The sequence below is a fragment of the Podarcis gaigeae genome (assembly GCF_964106915.1).
Source record: "Podarcis gaigeae genome assembly, chromosome: 2".
Classification (NCBI taxonomy): domain Eukaryota; kingdom Metazoa; phylum Chordata; class Lepidosauria; order Squamata; family Lacertidae; genus Podarcis; species Podarcis gaigeae.
In genome coordinates, this window is record NC_139679.1 from 3,732,349 (window position 1) to 3,750,633 (window position 18,285).

At 47.0% G+C, this 18,285-nt stretch overlaps 1 protein-coding gene across 6 annotated transcripts in view; it reads left to right on the plus strand.

Moving 5' to 3' along the window:
- LRP1 (LDL receptor related protein 1) overlaps window positions 1–18,285 on the plus strand; it is a 317,737-nt gene that overhangs the window by 211,611 nt on the left and 87,841 nt on the right. For all 6 annotated transcript variants that reach the window (XM_083729139.1, XM_083729138.1, XM_083729137.1 and 3 more), the window contains 8 exons: window positions 1,137–1,334; window positions 6,886–7,090; window positions 7,965–8,129; window positions 9,808–10,052; window positions 11,699–11,830; window positions 16,735–16,962; window positions 17,247–17,421; window positions 17,900–17,994. In XM_083729139.1, coding sequence (XP_083585265.1) covers window positions 1,137–1,334; window positions 6,886–7,090; window positions 7,965–8,129; window positions 9,808–10,052; window positions 11,699–11,830; window positions 16,735–16,962; window positions 17,247–17,421; window positions 17,900–17,994 — 1,443 coding nt within the window. The remainder of the gene's footprint in view (window positions 1–1,136; window positions 1,335–6,885; window positions 7,091–7,964; window positions 8,130–9,807; window positions 10,053–11,698; window positions 11,831–16,734; window positions 16,963–17,246; window positions 17,422–17,899; window positions 17,995–18,285) is intronic.

Consider the following 18,285-nt stretch of genomic DNA (forward strand, 5'->3'; position numbering starts at 1 on the left):
CTGCCCTGCAGGCAGACCTAGGCAGCCCCTCTGTGACAATAGCAACACCAAGCATCTCACTTGCAACACTAGGGCCTCTGTTGAACAGCATGGTTGCTAGATCTGGGTGGAGGGGAGTGGAATGTGGCCTGGTCCCTTGAACCTGCTTTGTATGCATGGCGGATATGGGGTCTGTCCAAGGTTCCTGCCTTTTTGCTAAATTAAATGGAAAAGGGAGTCCAAAAGAGGTGGGGGTGGGCAAGTGGAGTGAGGTGCACGGGCAGAGGGAGAGAAACGAAACTTAGTGTATTCTGGCAGCCAAGAAACACAGCAATGTTCCTGTCATTTGGGGACTTGCCCTCATTCAGCAGTGTTGCAGTTGGCAGGCACAAGAAAGGCTGCTCTGTTTCCAGTGCCCCAGGGAGGAATGGAATTGCGAAAGTGGGGAAGGAGGGAGGGAGAGAGGGAGAGACAACAAGTTTGTTTTTTTGTTTTTTTTAATGATGCATGTTCTTCATTTGCAATAAGCCATGATTTTCCTTGTAATGATGAAGGAAAAGCTAAGTGGCCCATCCTGATAGGGCTCTGGGAATTTGAACCCAGGACATGAGTAGCAGAGTGCAGCCCAGCAATCCCTTGTTCACATATCTGTCAGTACTATTGATACAGTGGTGCCTCGCATGACGAAAAGAATCCGTTCTGCGAGTTTCTTCGTCTAGCTGTTTTTTCGTCTTGCGAAGCAAGCCCATTGACGGCTTAGCGGATTAGCGCTATTAGCGGCTTTTAGCGGCTTAGTGGATAGGCGGATAAGCAGCTTAGCACCTCCAAAACGGAAAACTCTTTCGTCTAGCGAGTTTTCCGTCTTGCGAGGCATTCGTCTTGCGGGGCACCACTGTAATTTGCAATGTCATAATGACTTATGATGATGATGGTCATGATTAAGTCTGCAGTCTGGCTCATGATGGGTATGAGCAGATCAGGGGTGAATTTAAAGGCTGAAAGAGCAAAGTGGAGAAGGAGGAGGAGAAGAAGGAGAAATTATTGGAAGAAGTTTCCAATTCCTTATTGAAGTTACTCCAACCCCTTTCTTGTGCGTTAGTTCTAAAACACAAAAGTGCAATGGCACCAGTAATCCACAGTCCTCTCTCAATTTTCAGACCCCTTTAAGCCTTTCATCATATTTTCCAACCGCCATGAGATCCGGCGCATTGATCTGCACAAGGGGGATTACAGTGTCTTAGTGCCAGGCTTGCGGAACACCATTGCCCTGGACTTCCATCTGAACCAGAGCTCCCTCTACTGGACGGATGTGGTGGAAGACAAGATATACCGGGGAAAGCTGCATGAGAATGGAGGTGAGTGGTTGGTATAAAGAGGAGGGTTGCCGAAGCCTTGTTGTCTTCCTTAAACTCCCCCTCCCACCCAAAAAGAAAAGTATTCATCTTAGTGTGAGCTATACTTTCAGCCCACCCTTCTCAGGATAATACTTCTTGGTTCTCTTCATGGGCAGCTGCCCCACAAATCAGGTAAATCAATAAATCTACTTAACTAACTGAGGCTGTGCCCCCCTTCCAACATAAATCCTGGCTGCGCCCATGGTCCTCTTGGTTTGAAGTCACAGATTGTATCATGAGGAAGGAAGGAAGTGTCCCTCGGCTGTCTCAGGTTTACTCTGAAAATCCTGCCTTTTGTTTGTTTACTTTTTACATGTTTGTTTACTTTTTACGTCTAGCTGGTTTCATTGCCAATGCCTCACATTTCATTGTTTTCTGAGCTGCCCTCTCCACATGATTTGTGGAAATCTAAAACAAAATTATTAAAATTCAACAGCGGAGTTGGTATGGTAATGTATTTTTGACACTTTTCCTGGCTACTGTGCCTTTAGTTAGCAGCTTCTGCCTCTTAAGTGCTTCCCCTTCAGCACAACTTGTTGGTCAGTTCCTCTTCCCTTGGCCAGGAGGGGGAGCAATTACTTCTTCCCTTCCCTTCCTTTTTTCTTTGTTTTTTTAAACATGTAAAACAGCACTTTTATGTAATGAAATAACGTGGTTTCAAGAGCTATAGTGGAGAAGAAACAGGGGAAATTGCTTAACTCTTTCCTCACCAACTCCCCCCCCCCCAATCCTCCCCAGCACTGCATATGTGTGCCTTGCAAGGGTAAACAGGCATCTGAAACATTGCTGGTTGGGTGGGATTTGGGAAGTGGCTTTTTGGAGGGGGATTTGAAGCAGAAAATCAGAAGGCAGTAAAATGTTCCATGCCCCTGTGCTACATTGCTCAGAATCTCCCTCGTGATACTTTTCCTCCCCCCCCCCCCATGGATGTCAGGATTTCATTGCACATACAGCAATGCCTCTTAGTGGGAAAGAAGAGCATAGTTGCCAACTGTGGGGCTGGGCAGGGTGCCTGTCCCAGTGCAGGCTTCTGTTCTCTTCATGGAGAAGGAGCAACTTGCCTTGATGTTAGTGGGGATGTGCTGCTCTCCCCAGTCTCTTCCCTTGACCCTTTGTTGCTCTAGGAAGGAAAATCTCTATCACTTTACAATTAGGGGAGCTTCTAGCAAGCTGGGGGAAAATATTTTCTGCTTGCTTACGATGAGCATAAAGGAAGGGCTCTTCTTTGGAGTAGCCCTCATCTCTCGGGAGAATTTCTCCAAGTGCCACTTCGTAGGAAATCAAGGCAAGTCAAACCTGCAAAAATGTGGATCAAATGGAAAACTGTGTTTGAAAGATTACAGCTTTTTAACCTGCCCCTTCCTTCCTTCCTTCCTTCCTTCCTTCCTTCCTTCCTTCCTTCCTTCCTTCCTTCCTTCATTTGTCCTTGGCCTCAGGCTACCAGTTTAGAAACAGACAACATAAAAGGTAACAGAATTGGGTGGAGGAAGGGGAAAAAGCCAATTCAGGCACTTATACTTAGTTTCAAAGTTCTTCTAACAACCAAATGGAATGGTCATGCCCGTCTCCCTTTTACAGTTTTCCTCCTCCTTGGTGGAAAGGGGATTAAGAAATAAATCAATAGATCAAAATTCTATCCCTGATAATCCCCCTTTACTCTGCTGTAGATTTCATTCAGGGGGCAATGACTTCCTAAATGACACAAGGGCCAGCCAATCAGTACACAACCCTGTGCACAACCCTTCTCTTAGAAGAGATAGGGGAAATTTGATTTAAGGCTGATGACAAGGCTGGCCAATCTGTGCTGAACAAATCCAGCTTCTCCTCAAACTGTTTTTTTTTGTGTGTGTGTGTTTGTGTGTTTTTAAGAAGATCTCTCTCAGTCTGAAGGGAACGCAGGTGGCGCTGTGGGTTAAAGCCTCAGCGCCTAGGACTTGCCGATCGAAAGGTCGGCGGTTCGAATCCCTGCGGCGGGGTGCGCTCCCGTTGCTCGGTCCCAGCGCCTGCCAACCTAGCAGTTCGAAAGCACCTCCGGGTGCAAGTAGATAAATAGGGACCGCTTACTGGCGGGAAGGTAAACGGCGTTTCCGTGTGCGGCTCTGGCTCCAGAGCAGCGATGTCACACTGGCCACGTGACCCGGAAGTGTCTCCGGACAGCGCTGGCCCCTGGCCTCTTAAGTGAGATGGGCGCACAACCCCAGAGTCTGTCAAGACTGGCCCGTACGGGCAGGGGTACCTTTACCTTTTTACTCTCAGTCTGATCCCAGAGAAAATGCTATACAAGTGCCACAATTTCAGAGAGCGTTCTTCCACAGTGGGCTCATTCCTGATTTTGTGTTTGTGTGTATGGACAGAGCTTTGAAATCCAAAAGATCAGGGACTATTGGCACTCATGTGTCAAAATACCATTTTCTGAGCAATTGCTGAGGTCCTGCCCTATAACAGGAAGCTTCTCGTAATGCTCAGGGAAGCTGAATAAATAGAGAGGTAACAGACTGAGTCCCTGTGATGGGGAACAAATGCTCTTGGGGTTGATTAGATTAGCGTTTCTAATTTGTGCACAGTAATTGGCAGCCGGTTAACTTGGGGCACAGCAGGCCTTCGGTTTCAATCCAGTTCAATGAGACGTTATCCTCAAACAAGGCAGGCAAGTGTTACTAAGTACATGTGTGCGAAGGACAGGACTGTCTTAACCTGGAATCCCATAGTAGATTGACCCTCCCCCCACCATTGTCTTTTAACTCCCCAGGCTAGGGACAGTTGGCAGCTCCTTAAAAAGCACACATTAAGCCACATCTCAAAGATGCATTGAACAAGCACACCACAAAACACTGTAGGAGACAACTGTCTCCGCTCTAGGAAGTAGACAAGAAGGTGGTCATATGTCATTGGATGTCTCTGTTGCCCACTCTGCTGGTTGCAGCCCTGTTTATTTCCAAGAAAGCTCACAGACCTAGTCACCACAACCTCTTTACATCTGTGAACCCTCAGGATCCCACAGCATCAGACATGATCCAGCTAAAACGTGGTCACATCCTTTCTTCCAGCCCCTTTATTCAAAATTATTTAGTGGGCAGCAGGAGGTGAGAGGGCAGGCCAAAGGAACCCACCCCTTCATTTTTGAATGACTGTCTTTTTTTTCTGTGAGATGTTCGGCATATCTGCCCATACGACACATGGGGGGAGCCCTGTGGGAAACTGGGACGTGTGGAGAGGGCTTTGGGGAGAGAGCAGCTCTTCAGTGTGAGCCGGTCCGTCTGTCCTCTGCACTTCTCTGTGTTGCTGGCCTCCTAAAAGCTGCAGCCTTCAGTCCGCTTGCTAATGATACTGTCTTCCTTTTAAATGCTGATCATTATGTGGGAGTTAATTAGCATTCCAGGAGTTTCCTTAATTGTAATTACAGCCTGACAGTTGCCTCAACAAAGAGCTGGAGCCTAACCTGATTAGTGCCTCCAAGAGGCTGATGATTTCAGATAGGTGGAGACCTCGGGTGGCAGTAGGGCACCAGGGTGCAGCTGGGAAGGGTCCAGCTGCAGGGAGGAAGACTCAGTAGAAATAAGAACTGCCACCTTTAGTTTGGCTGTGGCTTTCTAGAAAGTGACAGCCTTTTTGGTAGGGAGCCTGATTTGATTAGCCTGCCCATAGCCGTCTCTCTTGTTCTCAACAGCTGCATCTAAAATGATGTCTTAGCCTTCCACATTGCCCAAGGCTAGGATATATGTATATTTATTTTTATTACATTTCCACCCCACCTTTCCTCCAAGGACCTCAAGGTGGCATACATGGCTCTCACTCCAAGATAGCCAGACACTGCCTCTCAGCCCTTAACCTGAGTGTGCATCTGAGCCCTGGGTCTCCCAGGTCTTGGTCTGACACTCAGCCACGACACCACTCGGGTTCAATTCCTGACCAGAGTTTTGAGTGAGTTCTGAGTCATGCTTGCTGGAGGCCCAACTACTTATGCATATGTTATGTTTTATCCCTTGGTTGCTGCATTGAAAGGGACTGTGCACACATGTGTATGTGTAGCTGAAGCCTCATCTTAGTGAAATGGGAACAGATGGCAGCTACCTTAGAGAAACTGCAGTTTTACCCTCAGGAAGGGGTTTTCAAATTGTGGTCTCTGGACTACCAGTGGTCTGCAGACTTCATTCAGGTTGTCTGCAGCATTCATACTGATTTTTAATTGTATTTTTATTGCTTTTTCTTACGTTGTATTTTATTGCATTACACTTTGAATTTTATGGAAAGCGAATTGTAATACAATTAAATTAAATGTAAGAAATAAAAGAAGCAATAAAAATGTAGTTAAAAACCATACAGCATCTAGCACACGGCAGCACAGCTGCTGCAATAGGCAGAAACATAATTATGTGCTGTACCATGACCCTCAGCAATTTTCAAGTGGTCAGTGCAGGAAAAATGGTTTGGGAGCTATTGCCCACGGGGAAATACTTATATAGTTAATTAAAACATTCCTACTCTGCTTTTCAGCCAGTAAGGCTCTCAGAGCAGTTTGCGTTAGAATAAAAGCAAGACAGTCCCTGTTTGCAGGCTTGCAATCGAAAATACTTGACACAGAGGAAAGGAGGATGTGGAGGAAAGAGTAAAACATTAAATATTGCGTTTGTTTCTTGCAATGAAAACTTTAGAACCAAATCACCAACAATTATTCACTTGGCATTTGGGAAGAGAGCCAGCAAATGAATTCCTGAGCCGACTCTCGAACATCCCACTTGGAGCAAACCCAGAGGCCGCGTTGACAAGCTCTTCTCTAGAATTGTTGATGCTTTTTATTATAGCTGGATAACTACAGCTATGTATTTTCTCTCTGCCACAGATTCCCTCTGCCCCATAGCAGATCTTACAGGGGGGCAAAGGCCAGACACCTCCCTAGCATGTTACACATTTTTATTTGCCTTCAGGAATAAGAATGTGAGAATGACTGGATCAGAAATGGCTGAGAGACATCGGAAGATGAAGTTTTTAAGGGAAATGCATTAAAATGTAAAAGGCACTGCCAGGGAGGGGGATGGTACTTCTCTGCCCACCATAGTCTCCAATAATACTCCTTTACAAATATCCTAGTAGTTGTAGTCCTTGAAGGCCTGTCTCAGTCTCCTGCTGCTATACCTTTCCAGCGGGTGGAGATAACAAACAACACCCCCCCCCAAAAAAAAAGTCATCAAAAGGCAAACATTGGATTTGGAGCACAGCATGAAAACCTAGCTGGTAAATAAGGAAATTTGGGTTGGAAACAAACAGCAGATGGCACACCTTCTGGAAGTATGGGAGTCTGGAAAGGACTGGCCACCAAAATAAATGGGATCAGTTGCAATTTGAGGGAAAGGTAAGGCTGTAGGTTGAAGAACAGGACTCCAAGTACATGGTTCAGAGGGCTGCAGAATTGTGAACAACAGTTTTAACCATAAAGGTGGAGCTTGGCTGGGAATGGCTGGTGTGAGATCAGTAGTTACTGATTGCTTCTATGTTCCTCCCATCTTTCTCACAGCCTTGACCAGCTTTGAGGTGGTGATCCAGTACGGCCTGGCCACCCCCGAGGGACTTGCTGTAGACTGGATTGCTGGCAACATCTACTGGGTGGAGAGCAACCTGGACCAGATTGAGGTGGCTAAGCTTGATGGGACCATGCGGAGCACTTTGCTGGCTGGGGACATTGAGCACCCTCGGGCCATTGCCTTGGATCCACGATGCGGGTATGGTGTCGAATGGAATGGGGCTGAGATGGGGGATGGGGTCAGAAATGTTGCTCTCTCCCTTGGGTGCTCTGCCACAGCTTGCCCAAACAGACTTGGGCAAAACCTTTCTGAGATTCGCTGGTAGCTCGTAGCCCATTATTCAGTGCCTTTTGCTGGAGGGAACAAGTAAATGAAGTCGTGAAAACATACGGAGGTCTAGGACAAGACTGTGTGCATTCATTTTATCTGAGTGCTGCAAAAGCATGTACCTTGGTTCTCGAATGTAATCCATTCCAGGAATCTGTTTGACTCTCGAAACTGTTCAAAAACCAAGGTGCGGCTTTCGATTGGCTGCAGGAGCTTCCTGCACTCAATCAGAAGCTGCATTGGATGTTTGGCTTCCAACAGTTTGACAACTGAGTTGTTTGAGAACTAAGGTACCACTGTACTGTCAACATTGGGCACTGCCTTTTCCACAGAGAGAATATCTTTAATTTGTCTGTCGAAAGAATTCTGTGATACTTCACACCAATTTTCTGAACTTGTCTCTCTTGATGATGGGGGCTGGGAGTGAGTGGCATGCATATCTCTGTGCATAAAGGTGGTGAGAACACTGCTGAAATAAGGCATGGCCTTTTTTAACAACGCCCAGAAGGGATGTTTCATGCTGTTCACTTTTGTTCCCCTAAAGGCTGCTATAGATAGTTGGAAAGGATATTAATTGGTGATTGATAACCAGTCTCCAGACAAAGGCTTAGTATCTCAAGGTGAAAGCTGCTGAGATTTCAGCTCTTGTAGAATTATGGAAGCCGTTTGGGCCCAGACCCTGTACAGCTGGAAAGGAGGCATGTCTGCCTCATCACTTGCGTACCTCCTTCCTCTTTCCTCCCAGGATTCTCTTCTGGACAGACTGGGATGCAAGCCTGCCCCGCATTGAGGCAGCGTCCATGAGTGGTGAGGGCCGGCGTGTCATCCACAAGGAGACCGGCTCAGGAGGCTGGCCTAATGGACTCACTGTTGACTACCTGGAGAAGCGCATTCTGTGGATAGATGCCAGGTGTGTAGTGTCCCTCCACCAAATATTATCTGGTTTAGATTTTTGGGTAGTAGCTAATAATTTTGGTAAAATGGACATCTTTCTGCACAAAAAAGCCTGTTTGGTGCCATTGTTTCTGTTGCCTGATATGTATAGGTTGATTGAGGTATGGGTGTGTGTTGGTATCAGTGGTGTAGCATGGGGGGGTGCAGGGGGGGCGGCTGCACCGGGGTTAGGGTGCGCAAATCCATGGGTTAGGGGGCGCAAATCCACGGGTTAGGGGGCGCAAATTACTTGCCTTGCACCGGGTGCTGACAACCCACGCTACGCCACTGATTGGTATGGAATTTGTGTATTGAGTAAGTGGAATCCTATTTTCTGCACAGCTAAAAATATCCTTGGCCTGCCATAGGTAGCTTTGTCCTGGGCTTCTTTGCGAGAAGGGCAAGATGTAAATCTAGGAGGAGGTGGAGGAGTTTGTGTGACTATTCAGTATTTGAGTAGAGAAGGATGTGACAGTCCCTGTAATTGCACGTGACATTCCTGGAAAACATTATAATGCTCCTGTCATTGCATATACAGGCCCAAAAACCTGCCTTTTGCATATATTCAGTTTTTGGGTAGAGTAATAATTAACTGTTGTTGTTTTTTTGTCAATATTAATCATAGCCCTTTTGTTTATATACAGGTTTGTTCTCCAAACCATTTTTTTAAAAAAAACAGTCAAGTACAATAACCATTAAAATTTTAATATTTTTACAGCACAAACAGTTCCTGCTTAACTTTTATATCTAGAATCAAAAGACCATAAAGCTCTTCACAGCAGTTCCTTTACAAAAGAGGACCAGGCGTGAGAGGTGGAAGCAGTCGTCCTAGGATGGCTCTCCCCTCAGACCCCCAGGCCTATTACTCTGAGCCTTGGGTATACTGTAATATACACATACACATTCATTTTCTATCTCACGGTAACTGTATGAATAATTACAATATTAGTAGAATCAATCCCTGGATGCAGAAGTAATAAATTGAGTAGTAGGTCCTAGGGTAGTATAATAAATTTGTGTGTGTGTGCGTGCGCACAGTTAACAGATCCAAACAGATTATATTAATATCTTGGCCAGTTTTTGATTTCATGCTGGCTTGCTTTCTGAAATTGAAAGCCAGAACACCTCCGCATGAGCAGATTGTCAGCGGATACTGAAGCTTCTTGCCCTACTTCCTATCGCTCTGCTCTTTCTGCTCTCATATGGCTAGTGTTCCACTTCCATCTTGCACACATCAAACATTCTGCTTATAGCCACTTGCTCCTTCTGTGCCCCATTCCTAGCCACTACCATGTACATGAGGCTCATTTGGCTGTGCTGCTGCCCAGTGAAGTCCAAGATGTTTGGGTCGTCTTGGTAGTTTGCAGAACCCATTCCCACTGGAGGTGTGTCTGATGCCATCGTTGCATGTTTTCTATCAGTGGGTGAAGACACACTTCTTTTCCCAGAGGTGAGAATGATTGCTATAAGCAATCACTCCACTACCTTCTGCCGAGTAAGGAAAAGTGAAGTATTATTGTGTTGTTGTTTTGATTATTGTTTAATTGCAAATGTTATTTGTTTTATTGAATTGTTGTATCCTGGGTGAAGAGTCAGTAAGAAATGCACACAAAGAAACAAAGAAATTAAAGGAAATCTGCCCTGTTCCTCCACAGGTCCGATGCTATCTATTCTGCCCTCTACGATGGCACAGGCCACATTGAGGTGCTCCGAGGGCATGAGTATCTGTCGCACCCCTTTGCTGTCACACTTTATGGTGGTGAGGTATACTGGACTGACTGGCGCACGAATACCCTGGCCAAGGCCAACAAGTGGACCGGCCACAATGTCACTGTTGTGCAGAGAACCAACACGCAGCCCTTTGACCTGCAGGTCTACCATCCCTCTCGCCAGCCTCTAGGTGAGCTGTGACAAGGGAAGGGCAGAGGAGGAGGGCTCCCTGGGAAATTCTGTGAAGGCAGGTAGCAGGAGGCAGGCTGAAGCTTCCTTTGCTCACAGCTACACTTAAGATTGCCAGGTCCACTCCTGGGTTTCTAAGCTGTGGGAGCTTGGATGCAGCAGGACAGCATGCAGCAATGGTCCTCTCCTGGTGCCTAAATGGCAGGGTCATAGGAAGCGCTCTTTTCCCAGGGGGCTCAGCATTGCCTGATTGTCCAACTGGCTCAGCATTGCCTACCCTTTCTGGCACCAGCTCTCCAGAATCTGAGGCAGGCAAATTGTTTGTCCCTCATCCTTTTACAAACCAAAACCAGACACGACAGAGACTGTACCGGGGGCCTTCTGCATGCTGAGCATGTGTTGTGCAGCTGAGCTGCAGGACCTCCAAAAAGAAGAAAGCCTCAAGAGGTGATCTTAGTTGTGAGTCTTGATTCACAGGAGAACAGAAAAAGATGCCTTTTAATATATATGTGTCTGTCTGCCTGTTTTATGTTTTAAGTTGCTAATCAACCAATAAATTGGATAAATGAAATATTAAATCTAAATTAATCCTAGGTCAAGCAGTTTGGTCCACCTAGCCCAGTAATGTCATCCTGGACTGACAGTAGGTTTCCAGGGGCTCATGCAGAGCTTTTCCCCAGCACAACATGGAGATGCCATAGCCTGGGGCCTTTTATGTGAAATCATATGCTCTGCCAATGAGCTACAGGCCTGCTTTGACCTGCAGATGGGACTTGGCTTGCCCCATGTAACTGGAAGAGAGGGTCAATGGGCTGTTGGAGTAGGAGGAGCCACAGCTGGGTCCTGTCTCGCTGACTCAGGGGTCCGAAAGAGAGAGGTGGAATCTCTTGGAACACAGTGCCAGTCTAAAATTCTTTCAAAGAATTTGGTTGTTCCTGTGAAGAATCTTTCAAAGTACTGTGTAGTAGATAAACACATTACCTTCTTGTGTGGTAGAGAGATGAGTTTCTGTGTGTGGTCCTGGAGGCAAGAAAAGCTTTGTAAGCCCTTATTAGTTAGGTGGCCGGAGGAGGAGGAGGAGGATTTATATGCACAGCACTTTTCAGAGTAACAGAAGCAAATAAATGAAAGAATAGAAGGTCCCTGCCCCCCAAGGACTTAATCTATGATTGAATGTTGGTGAGGCTACACGATGAAGGGAGGCCAAGCAAAGGTAAACAAGGTATGCATATTGACAGCTGCACCTGCTTCAGCTTTGTTACATAAAACCAGTTGAAAATGTAACTGCAGATCCACACGAAGATTTGAACGCAGTGTAGAGACAGCACTTTCCCTTGGTGCAGAGTGGTTCTTCCTGGAAATCTGGGATTTGTATGGTAGGCTTCAGGGTTGGCTTTCTTCCATTGTTCCTTATGTTTGAATGCAGACATGCACTTTGGTGAATGACAGGGCTGGAGAAAGCAGAGATCCAGTCCTATGCTGCCAACCTATCCAGATCTCCCTTTCCCAGCCAGCTTTATGTCACCTGTGCCTTGGCCTTCTCAAAGGAGAGCTGTGCTTCACCCTCTCTTTACAGAAGGACTGTTCTTTCAGGATTGGGGTGGGGATCTTAACCTTTTCTCTCCAGCACTTTGTTTGTTGTTGCAGCTCCCAACCCTTGTGAGGCCAATGGAGGAAAAGGCCTTTGCTCTCACCTCTGCCTTATCAACTACAATAGCACCTACTCCTGTGCCTGTCCTCACCTGATGAAGTTGGCCAAGAACAACGTCACATGCTATGGTAAATGAGGAATGGAGGGGCTTTGGTCCACTCGCAGGCCTAGAGACACACCCCAGAGATTTGGGGCAACAGTGCAAAAGTTGGTGTGGCTCCTTGACCCTGTTATTCCCACCTGCTTTGCAGACAGATATGGTTCCTACAGGTCCTTTGGCCTTTGGGAATGCAGTACAGACAGTGAGCAATGAAAACCCATGTAGGCACACTCCAAGACATATCCATTAAATCCATGGACATGTAGACAATGGGTTCATCTAGGACTCCTTGGCTTGGCTCCCAGACAGACTGCAGCATGAGGGATCAGCTGCAAATAATAATAATAATAATAATAATAATAATAATAATTTTTTATTTATACCCCGCCCTCCCCAGCCAAGGCCGGGCTCAGAGCGGCTTACAAGCAATAATAAAAACAAGATGAATGATTACAACTTAAAAATAAAAATAAAATACAACATTAAAATAATGCAACATTAAAATATTAAAATGTAGCCTCATCGCAGGAGGAGAAGGAAAAGAAAGGAAAAAAAGAGAGAGAGAGAGAGGGAGGGAATCAAATTGGCTCCAAGCCAAAGGCCAGGCGGAACAACTCTGTCTTACAGGCCCTGCGGAAAGAAATCAGATCCTGCAGGGCCCTGGTCTCATGAGGCAGAGCGTTCCACCAGGCCGGAGCCAGAGTTGAAAAGGCCCTGGCTCTGGTTGAAGCCAATCTAACTTCTTTAGGGCCTGGGACCACTAGGGTGTTGTTATTTTTGGACCTTGAGGCTCTCCGTGGGGCATACCAGGAGAGGCGGTCCCGTAGGTACGAGGGTCCTAGGCCGTGAAGGGCTTTAAAGGTCAAAAGCAGCACCTTAAATCTGACCCTGTACTCCACCGGGAGCCAGTGCAGCTTGAAAAGCACTGGGTGAATATGCTCCCATGGCAGAGACCCCGTGAGGAGCCTCGCTGCAGCATTCTGTACCCGCTGGAGTTTCTGGGACAGCTTCAAGGGCAGCCCCGCATAGAGCGAATTACAGTAGTCAAGCCTGGAGATGACCATCGCATGGATCACTGTGGCCAGGTCGGGGCGGGAAAGGTAAGGGACCAACTGCTTGATGCGGCGAAGGTGGAAAAATGTCGCCTTGGCTGTTGCTGTAACTTGCGCCTCCATGGAAAGGGAAGCATCAAGGATTACACCCAAACTCTTAACGGAAGGCAATGGCACTAATTGGGCCCCCGCAAGAGAAGGGAGTTGGTCCCTCATCCCCATGCCATCCCGACCTAGCCATAGGACCTCTGTCTTCGAAGGATTTAGTTTCAATCGACTCCCACGAAACCATCCAGCCACAGCTTCCAAGCATCTGGTCAGTGTGTTCGGGGCCGAGTCAGTGTGGCCATCCATCAGCAGATAGAGCTGAGTGTCATCAGCATATTGGTGACAGCCCAGCCCAAAGCTCCGGATAATTAAAGATGTTAAAAAGCATCGGGGAGAGAATTGTGCCCTGCGGCACTCCACACACCAAGGAGTGGCGCGACGACATTTCCCTCCCTAGTGCCACCCTCTGTCCCCGACCAGAGATAAAAGAGCACAACCAGTTATGGGCTATGCCCTGTATCCCCACGTCTGCAAGGCGGTGGTCCAGAAGATCATGATCGACCATGTCAAAGGCTGCTGACAAATCTAAAAGGATCAGCAGTCCTGACCCGCCTCGATCCAGTTGTCTACGGAGATCATCTGTTAGGGCAACCAGAGCCGTCTCCGTCCCAAAACCAGGACGGAAACCAGACTGAAATGGATCTAATGCCGATGTTTCCTCCAGAAACCTACCAAGCTGTTCAGCAACCGCTCTCTCAATTACCTTACCCAGGTATGGAAGATTTGAAACTGGGCGGTAATTGGATAGGTCTAAGGGATCTAATGAAGTTTTTTTTAAGAGTGGACACACCACTGCCTCCTTCAGTTCCCCTGGGAATGTCCCCGTGTCAAGGGACAAATTGATAATTTCAACCAGGGGGGTCCGCACAACATCTGGACACTCCCTAATCAGCCAAGACGGGCACGGATCAAGGAGGCAGGTGGTGGGCCTACCAACTTGGAGGAATCTATCCACATCAGTAGGGAGTATCCGATCGAAATGGTCCAAGACTGGACCTGAAGTCAGTCGAGGGGCCTCCAGTTCAGTCACTGTATCTAAATTGGCAGGGAGGTCACGGCGGAGCAACAGGACTTTCTCCGCAAAAAAACTCGCGAATGCCTTACAGCTGTGGGTCGAATTTGTGCTTAAATTTGGTTGTCCTCCTAAGGACGTTATTGACCTAATTATTTTAAAAAGTTGTGCGGGTGAGAGCTAGCGGATGCAATGGAAGCTGCAAAGTAAGATTTCTTAGCAGCTTTCATAGCCATCTCATAGGCTTTCATAAGCGTCCTATAAGATGTTCTTGAGGCTCCGTCACGAGTCCGTCGCCATACTCGCTCTAGCCGCCTGAGATCCCGCTTCATTTTCCGGAGCTCCTCAGTAAACCAAGGGGCCCAGTTTTGACGGGGTCGCAGAGGGCGCTTAGGCGCGATCTCATCAATGGCTGCCAAGAGCCGGTTATTCCAGTCCTCAACAAGGTCATCTAATGAGTCGCCAGGAGGAGCAGGGTTCCGCAAGGCTTGTCGGAATCTATCAGGATCCATCAGTTTTCGCGGACGAGCCCAAATAGGTTCGCCACCCGAGCCGGGGAGGAGCGGGAAGTATATCTTGGCTTTCAGAGCGTAGTGATCAGACCATGGCACTTCCACAGCAGGGAGCATGATCACATCTATGCCAGCCCCAAAGATCAGATCCAGCGTGTGCCCTGCTTGATGAGTGGGGCCCAAAACAACCTGGGAGAGCCCTAGTGTTGCCATGGAAGTCACTAGGTCCAGAGCCTGTGAGGAGGGAGCGGCATCGGCATGGACGTTGAAGTCTCCCAAAACCAGTAGGTTTGGGAACTCCAAGGCCCAGCCCGCCACCACCTCCAGCAGGTCTGACAGGGTGGCTGCAGGTGTGCTGGGTGGTCGGTACACCAGCCAGACAGCCAAGCTCTCCTTGGTGCCCCACACGAGACCAACACATTCAATGCCGGAGATCGCCGGTGATGGCAGAGCTCTGAAAGAGCAATCCTCCCGGAATAACAACGCTACTCCTCCCCCCCGACCCACAGTCCGCGATTGATGGAGGACAGAGAAACCTGGGGGTGTTATCTCATGTAGGGAGACTACTTCGCCTTCCCGTACCCAGGTCTACGTCACGCAAGCCAGGTCAATCTCCTGCAAGACAAAAAAGTCACGCATGGTGGCGGTTTTGTTGCCTATGGACCTGGCATTGCACAGCACCAATGACGGAGGTGTGTAATCCTTGCTCTCCCTACCCTCATCCCTTGGGATGGGGCGTAGATTGGAAGGGGTTCGAGGATCACTGCATCTCGAAACCCTTCGCCGATAGAGATATCTAGCCCCACCGCCATTCCTCCCTAGCCCTTCAATTGTGGAAATCCCAGATCCCATACTAGCCTCCCCAATAGATGGGTAACATCCCCTCAATAACAAGTCATCCTTGGGCCAGGACTCATGGGTCAAAGTGGTATGGGAAAGAGGTGGAGGTCTGATAGGGTAAGTATCCCTAGAAGATAAAACCCAACCAACCGCACCCCAAGCGGGGGGGACAGTCCCATGGTATGAGGATAGGAGCTTTTGAGCAGGACCCTTTTGTCCTTGACACACTTAAAGATATGCCTGGATGAGTCTCAGGTTTGTTTTCTCACCACCTCCCCTCTTCTCATTTGGTACAGCCAGGAACAATGGGGAGAAGAAAATATTTCACTCCTGCTTTTCAACTAATCAGAGTTCCTTGTTACACCTAAACTTGGTGAAGCCTGGTTAGTTTAAACTCTGGTATGTTCAAACAAGCCAGGGTCAAAGTATGATTTATGATCCTTGCATATTCACTAACCAGGGTTGAAACAATCCAGAGTTCCCTACGTTTATATGTAATGGCATATTTTGGTTAATTTGAAAACAGTGGCAGATTTTTCTAATGTTATCACTGCTTTGTGTCAGAGGAGGGAGAAAGGTTTGTGTATGAACCCTAGGCTTGTTCATTTCTGGCTCTGATAATTTAAAGCTGTTTTAAACTATTGTCTTCACCTTTCGATTCTACAGAAGCATATTTAGATACTTGGGTTGTTTCCATAGCAGTGTGTGAAACTACATGCCAAAGTCACATTAGAATGACACTACATGCAGACCTGCTTGGAGTGAAGGGCAGAACTGGTCCTGCAATCTTGCCATTCTCTGAGCTGGTTGCCTTACATGTAATTCTCACCTTAGGCACTTAAATACCTTGGAATAAAGCAGCTGTTGTTTTTTATTTCACATTTAACAGTAGGTTGCTCAAGGCAACATTCAGCATAAAGAGAAAATAACAGGATCTCAGTGAAAATGTATAGAAGTCAATTTTCAAGAAAAAGTATTGTAAAAAAGTGAAATGCTAGAACTAGTTGAAATGTAGAAAGTGGTCCCAAAACTGCTTTTTTGGTTGTTGCAGATGTGATGGGGGCAAGGGTCATGGAAAAGATTGTCTTTGTACCTCTAAGAAGGAGTGATGTGATAAGAACATGAGAATAGTCCTGCTGGATCAGGCCACATGCCAGCCCAGATGTATTTTACGATTAGTAACTGCTGACAGATAGTTTATCAACTAAATGCTGAGGGATTGTAGAAACAAGCTAGCTGCAGTTTGAGGCCTGAGCAAAATGGATTCAAACAAAAATGGAGTTTAACAGGTCAATAATAAACATTTCCTCTTCATTAGTATCTGGCAAGCAAACATGCTTTGTATCTACTAAGCCCTGACTGGAGTGAGTTCCCATTATGCGTTCTTGGCCTTTGTTCCCTTCTCCAGAGTTTAAGAAGTTCCTGCTCTATGCCCGCCAGATGGAGATCCGCGGGGTTGACATTGACAACCCATACTACAACTACATCAACTCCTTCACTGTTCCTGACATTGACAACGTCACTGTAGTTGACTATGACGCCATGGAGCAGCGGATCTACTGGTCTGATGTCCGCACACAAACCATCAAGCGGGCATTCATCAATGGGACAGGCGTGGAAACAGTTGTGTCTGCAGGTGGGGGGACTGCCTGTCATTCGTCTTCTCTCCTTGCTTCCTCTCATCCCTGCACTACATGCTGTCCTTTGGAATGGATTTGTCAGATGTATTTAGAACCTTTTGTGAAACACAGTAGTCAAGTGGAAGACATTGGCATGCTTATCTTGTTATAACCTGTGCTATATGAACCTAAAGCTCTTGCAGCTTTTCACCTGTGCTCTACAGGCACCTTCTGTTTTTTGTTGCTGTCTCTAGGCTTTACCTCTGTCTACCCTCATTTCTCCACCCTCATTGCCTTGCAGACCTACCGAATGCCCATGGCCTAGCTGTGGACTGGGTCTCCAGGAACCTTTTCTGGACAAGCTACGATGCCCACAAGAAACAGATCAATGTTGCCCGGCTAGATGGCTCATTTAAGAATGCTGTTATTCAGGGACTGGACAAGCCTCACTGTTTGGTTGTACATCCTCTCAAAGGGTGAGTCTGGCAGAACAAGAGATTCTGTAGAAAGAAGGTAGTCCATAGGGTTAGAATTTGACTGACAGCTCCAGGATAGTATAGTGTTGTTTTTCTACCAAATTAGCTAGTTTTGCTTTTTCCTCCCCTTGTAGCTCTATGTTAATGTAAACCTGTTCAGTTTATCTGAACTTCTGATTCTCCAGGTGTTTGGGGCACTTCGATTTAGTAAGTGTACTCTTGAGTAGCACAAGGAGAGCTAATCAATTGCAACTCATGGGTTGGATTCAACATTTGGAAAAAAAAAATTAGCCTGGCATCTCCTTTTCCCTTATTCCAGTGATTCTAATTAAGGTGTGTTAAAACAATTTTGCTCATAATTAGACCTGTAAAAAGGGGGTTAATAATTGAGCTTGCAAGAAAAATAAGTTGTAGTTGAACTTGTAATAATAGAAGTACTAGTGATAATAAGTGGTCTTCCTGTTTGCCTCTGTTACAGGAAACTCTTTTGGACTGATGGAGACAACATCAGTGTCGCCAACATGGATGGCAACAACCGTACCCTGCTCTTCACAAACCAAAAGGGGCCTGTTGGTATGGAGATTGTGGCACTCTCTTGTATGCCTAAGAACTTAGTCTGTGCCTAATAGAGGCAGAACTCACTGCCCCCCCCCCCCAGCATGTTAGTGTCAGTTTGAATGCTGCAGCTCTTGGCTCACTTCCATGTCTAGGATTGTCTGTGATGATTGGAACAACCCTGGGCCAACATAACCCACTGAAATCACAGCTCTGGTGTAGGTGTCGTGAATTTGTGGCCCGCCCAGAAGTTGCTGAGCTCCAGTCCTCTTTGTCCATGGCAGGTTGGAATTGTAGTTCAGTCACATC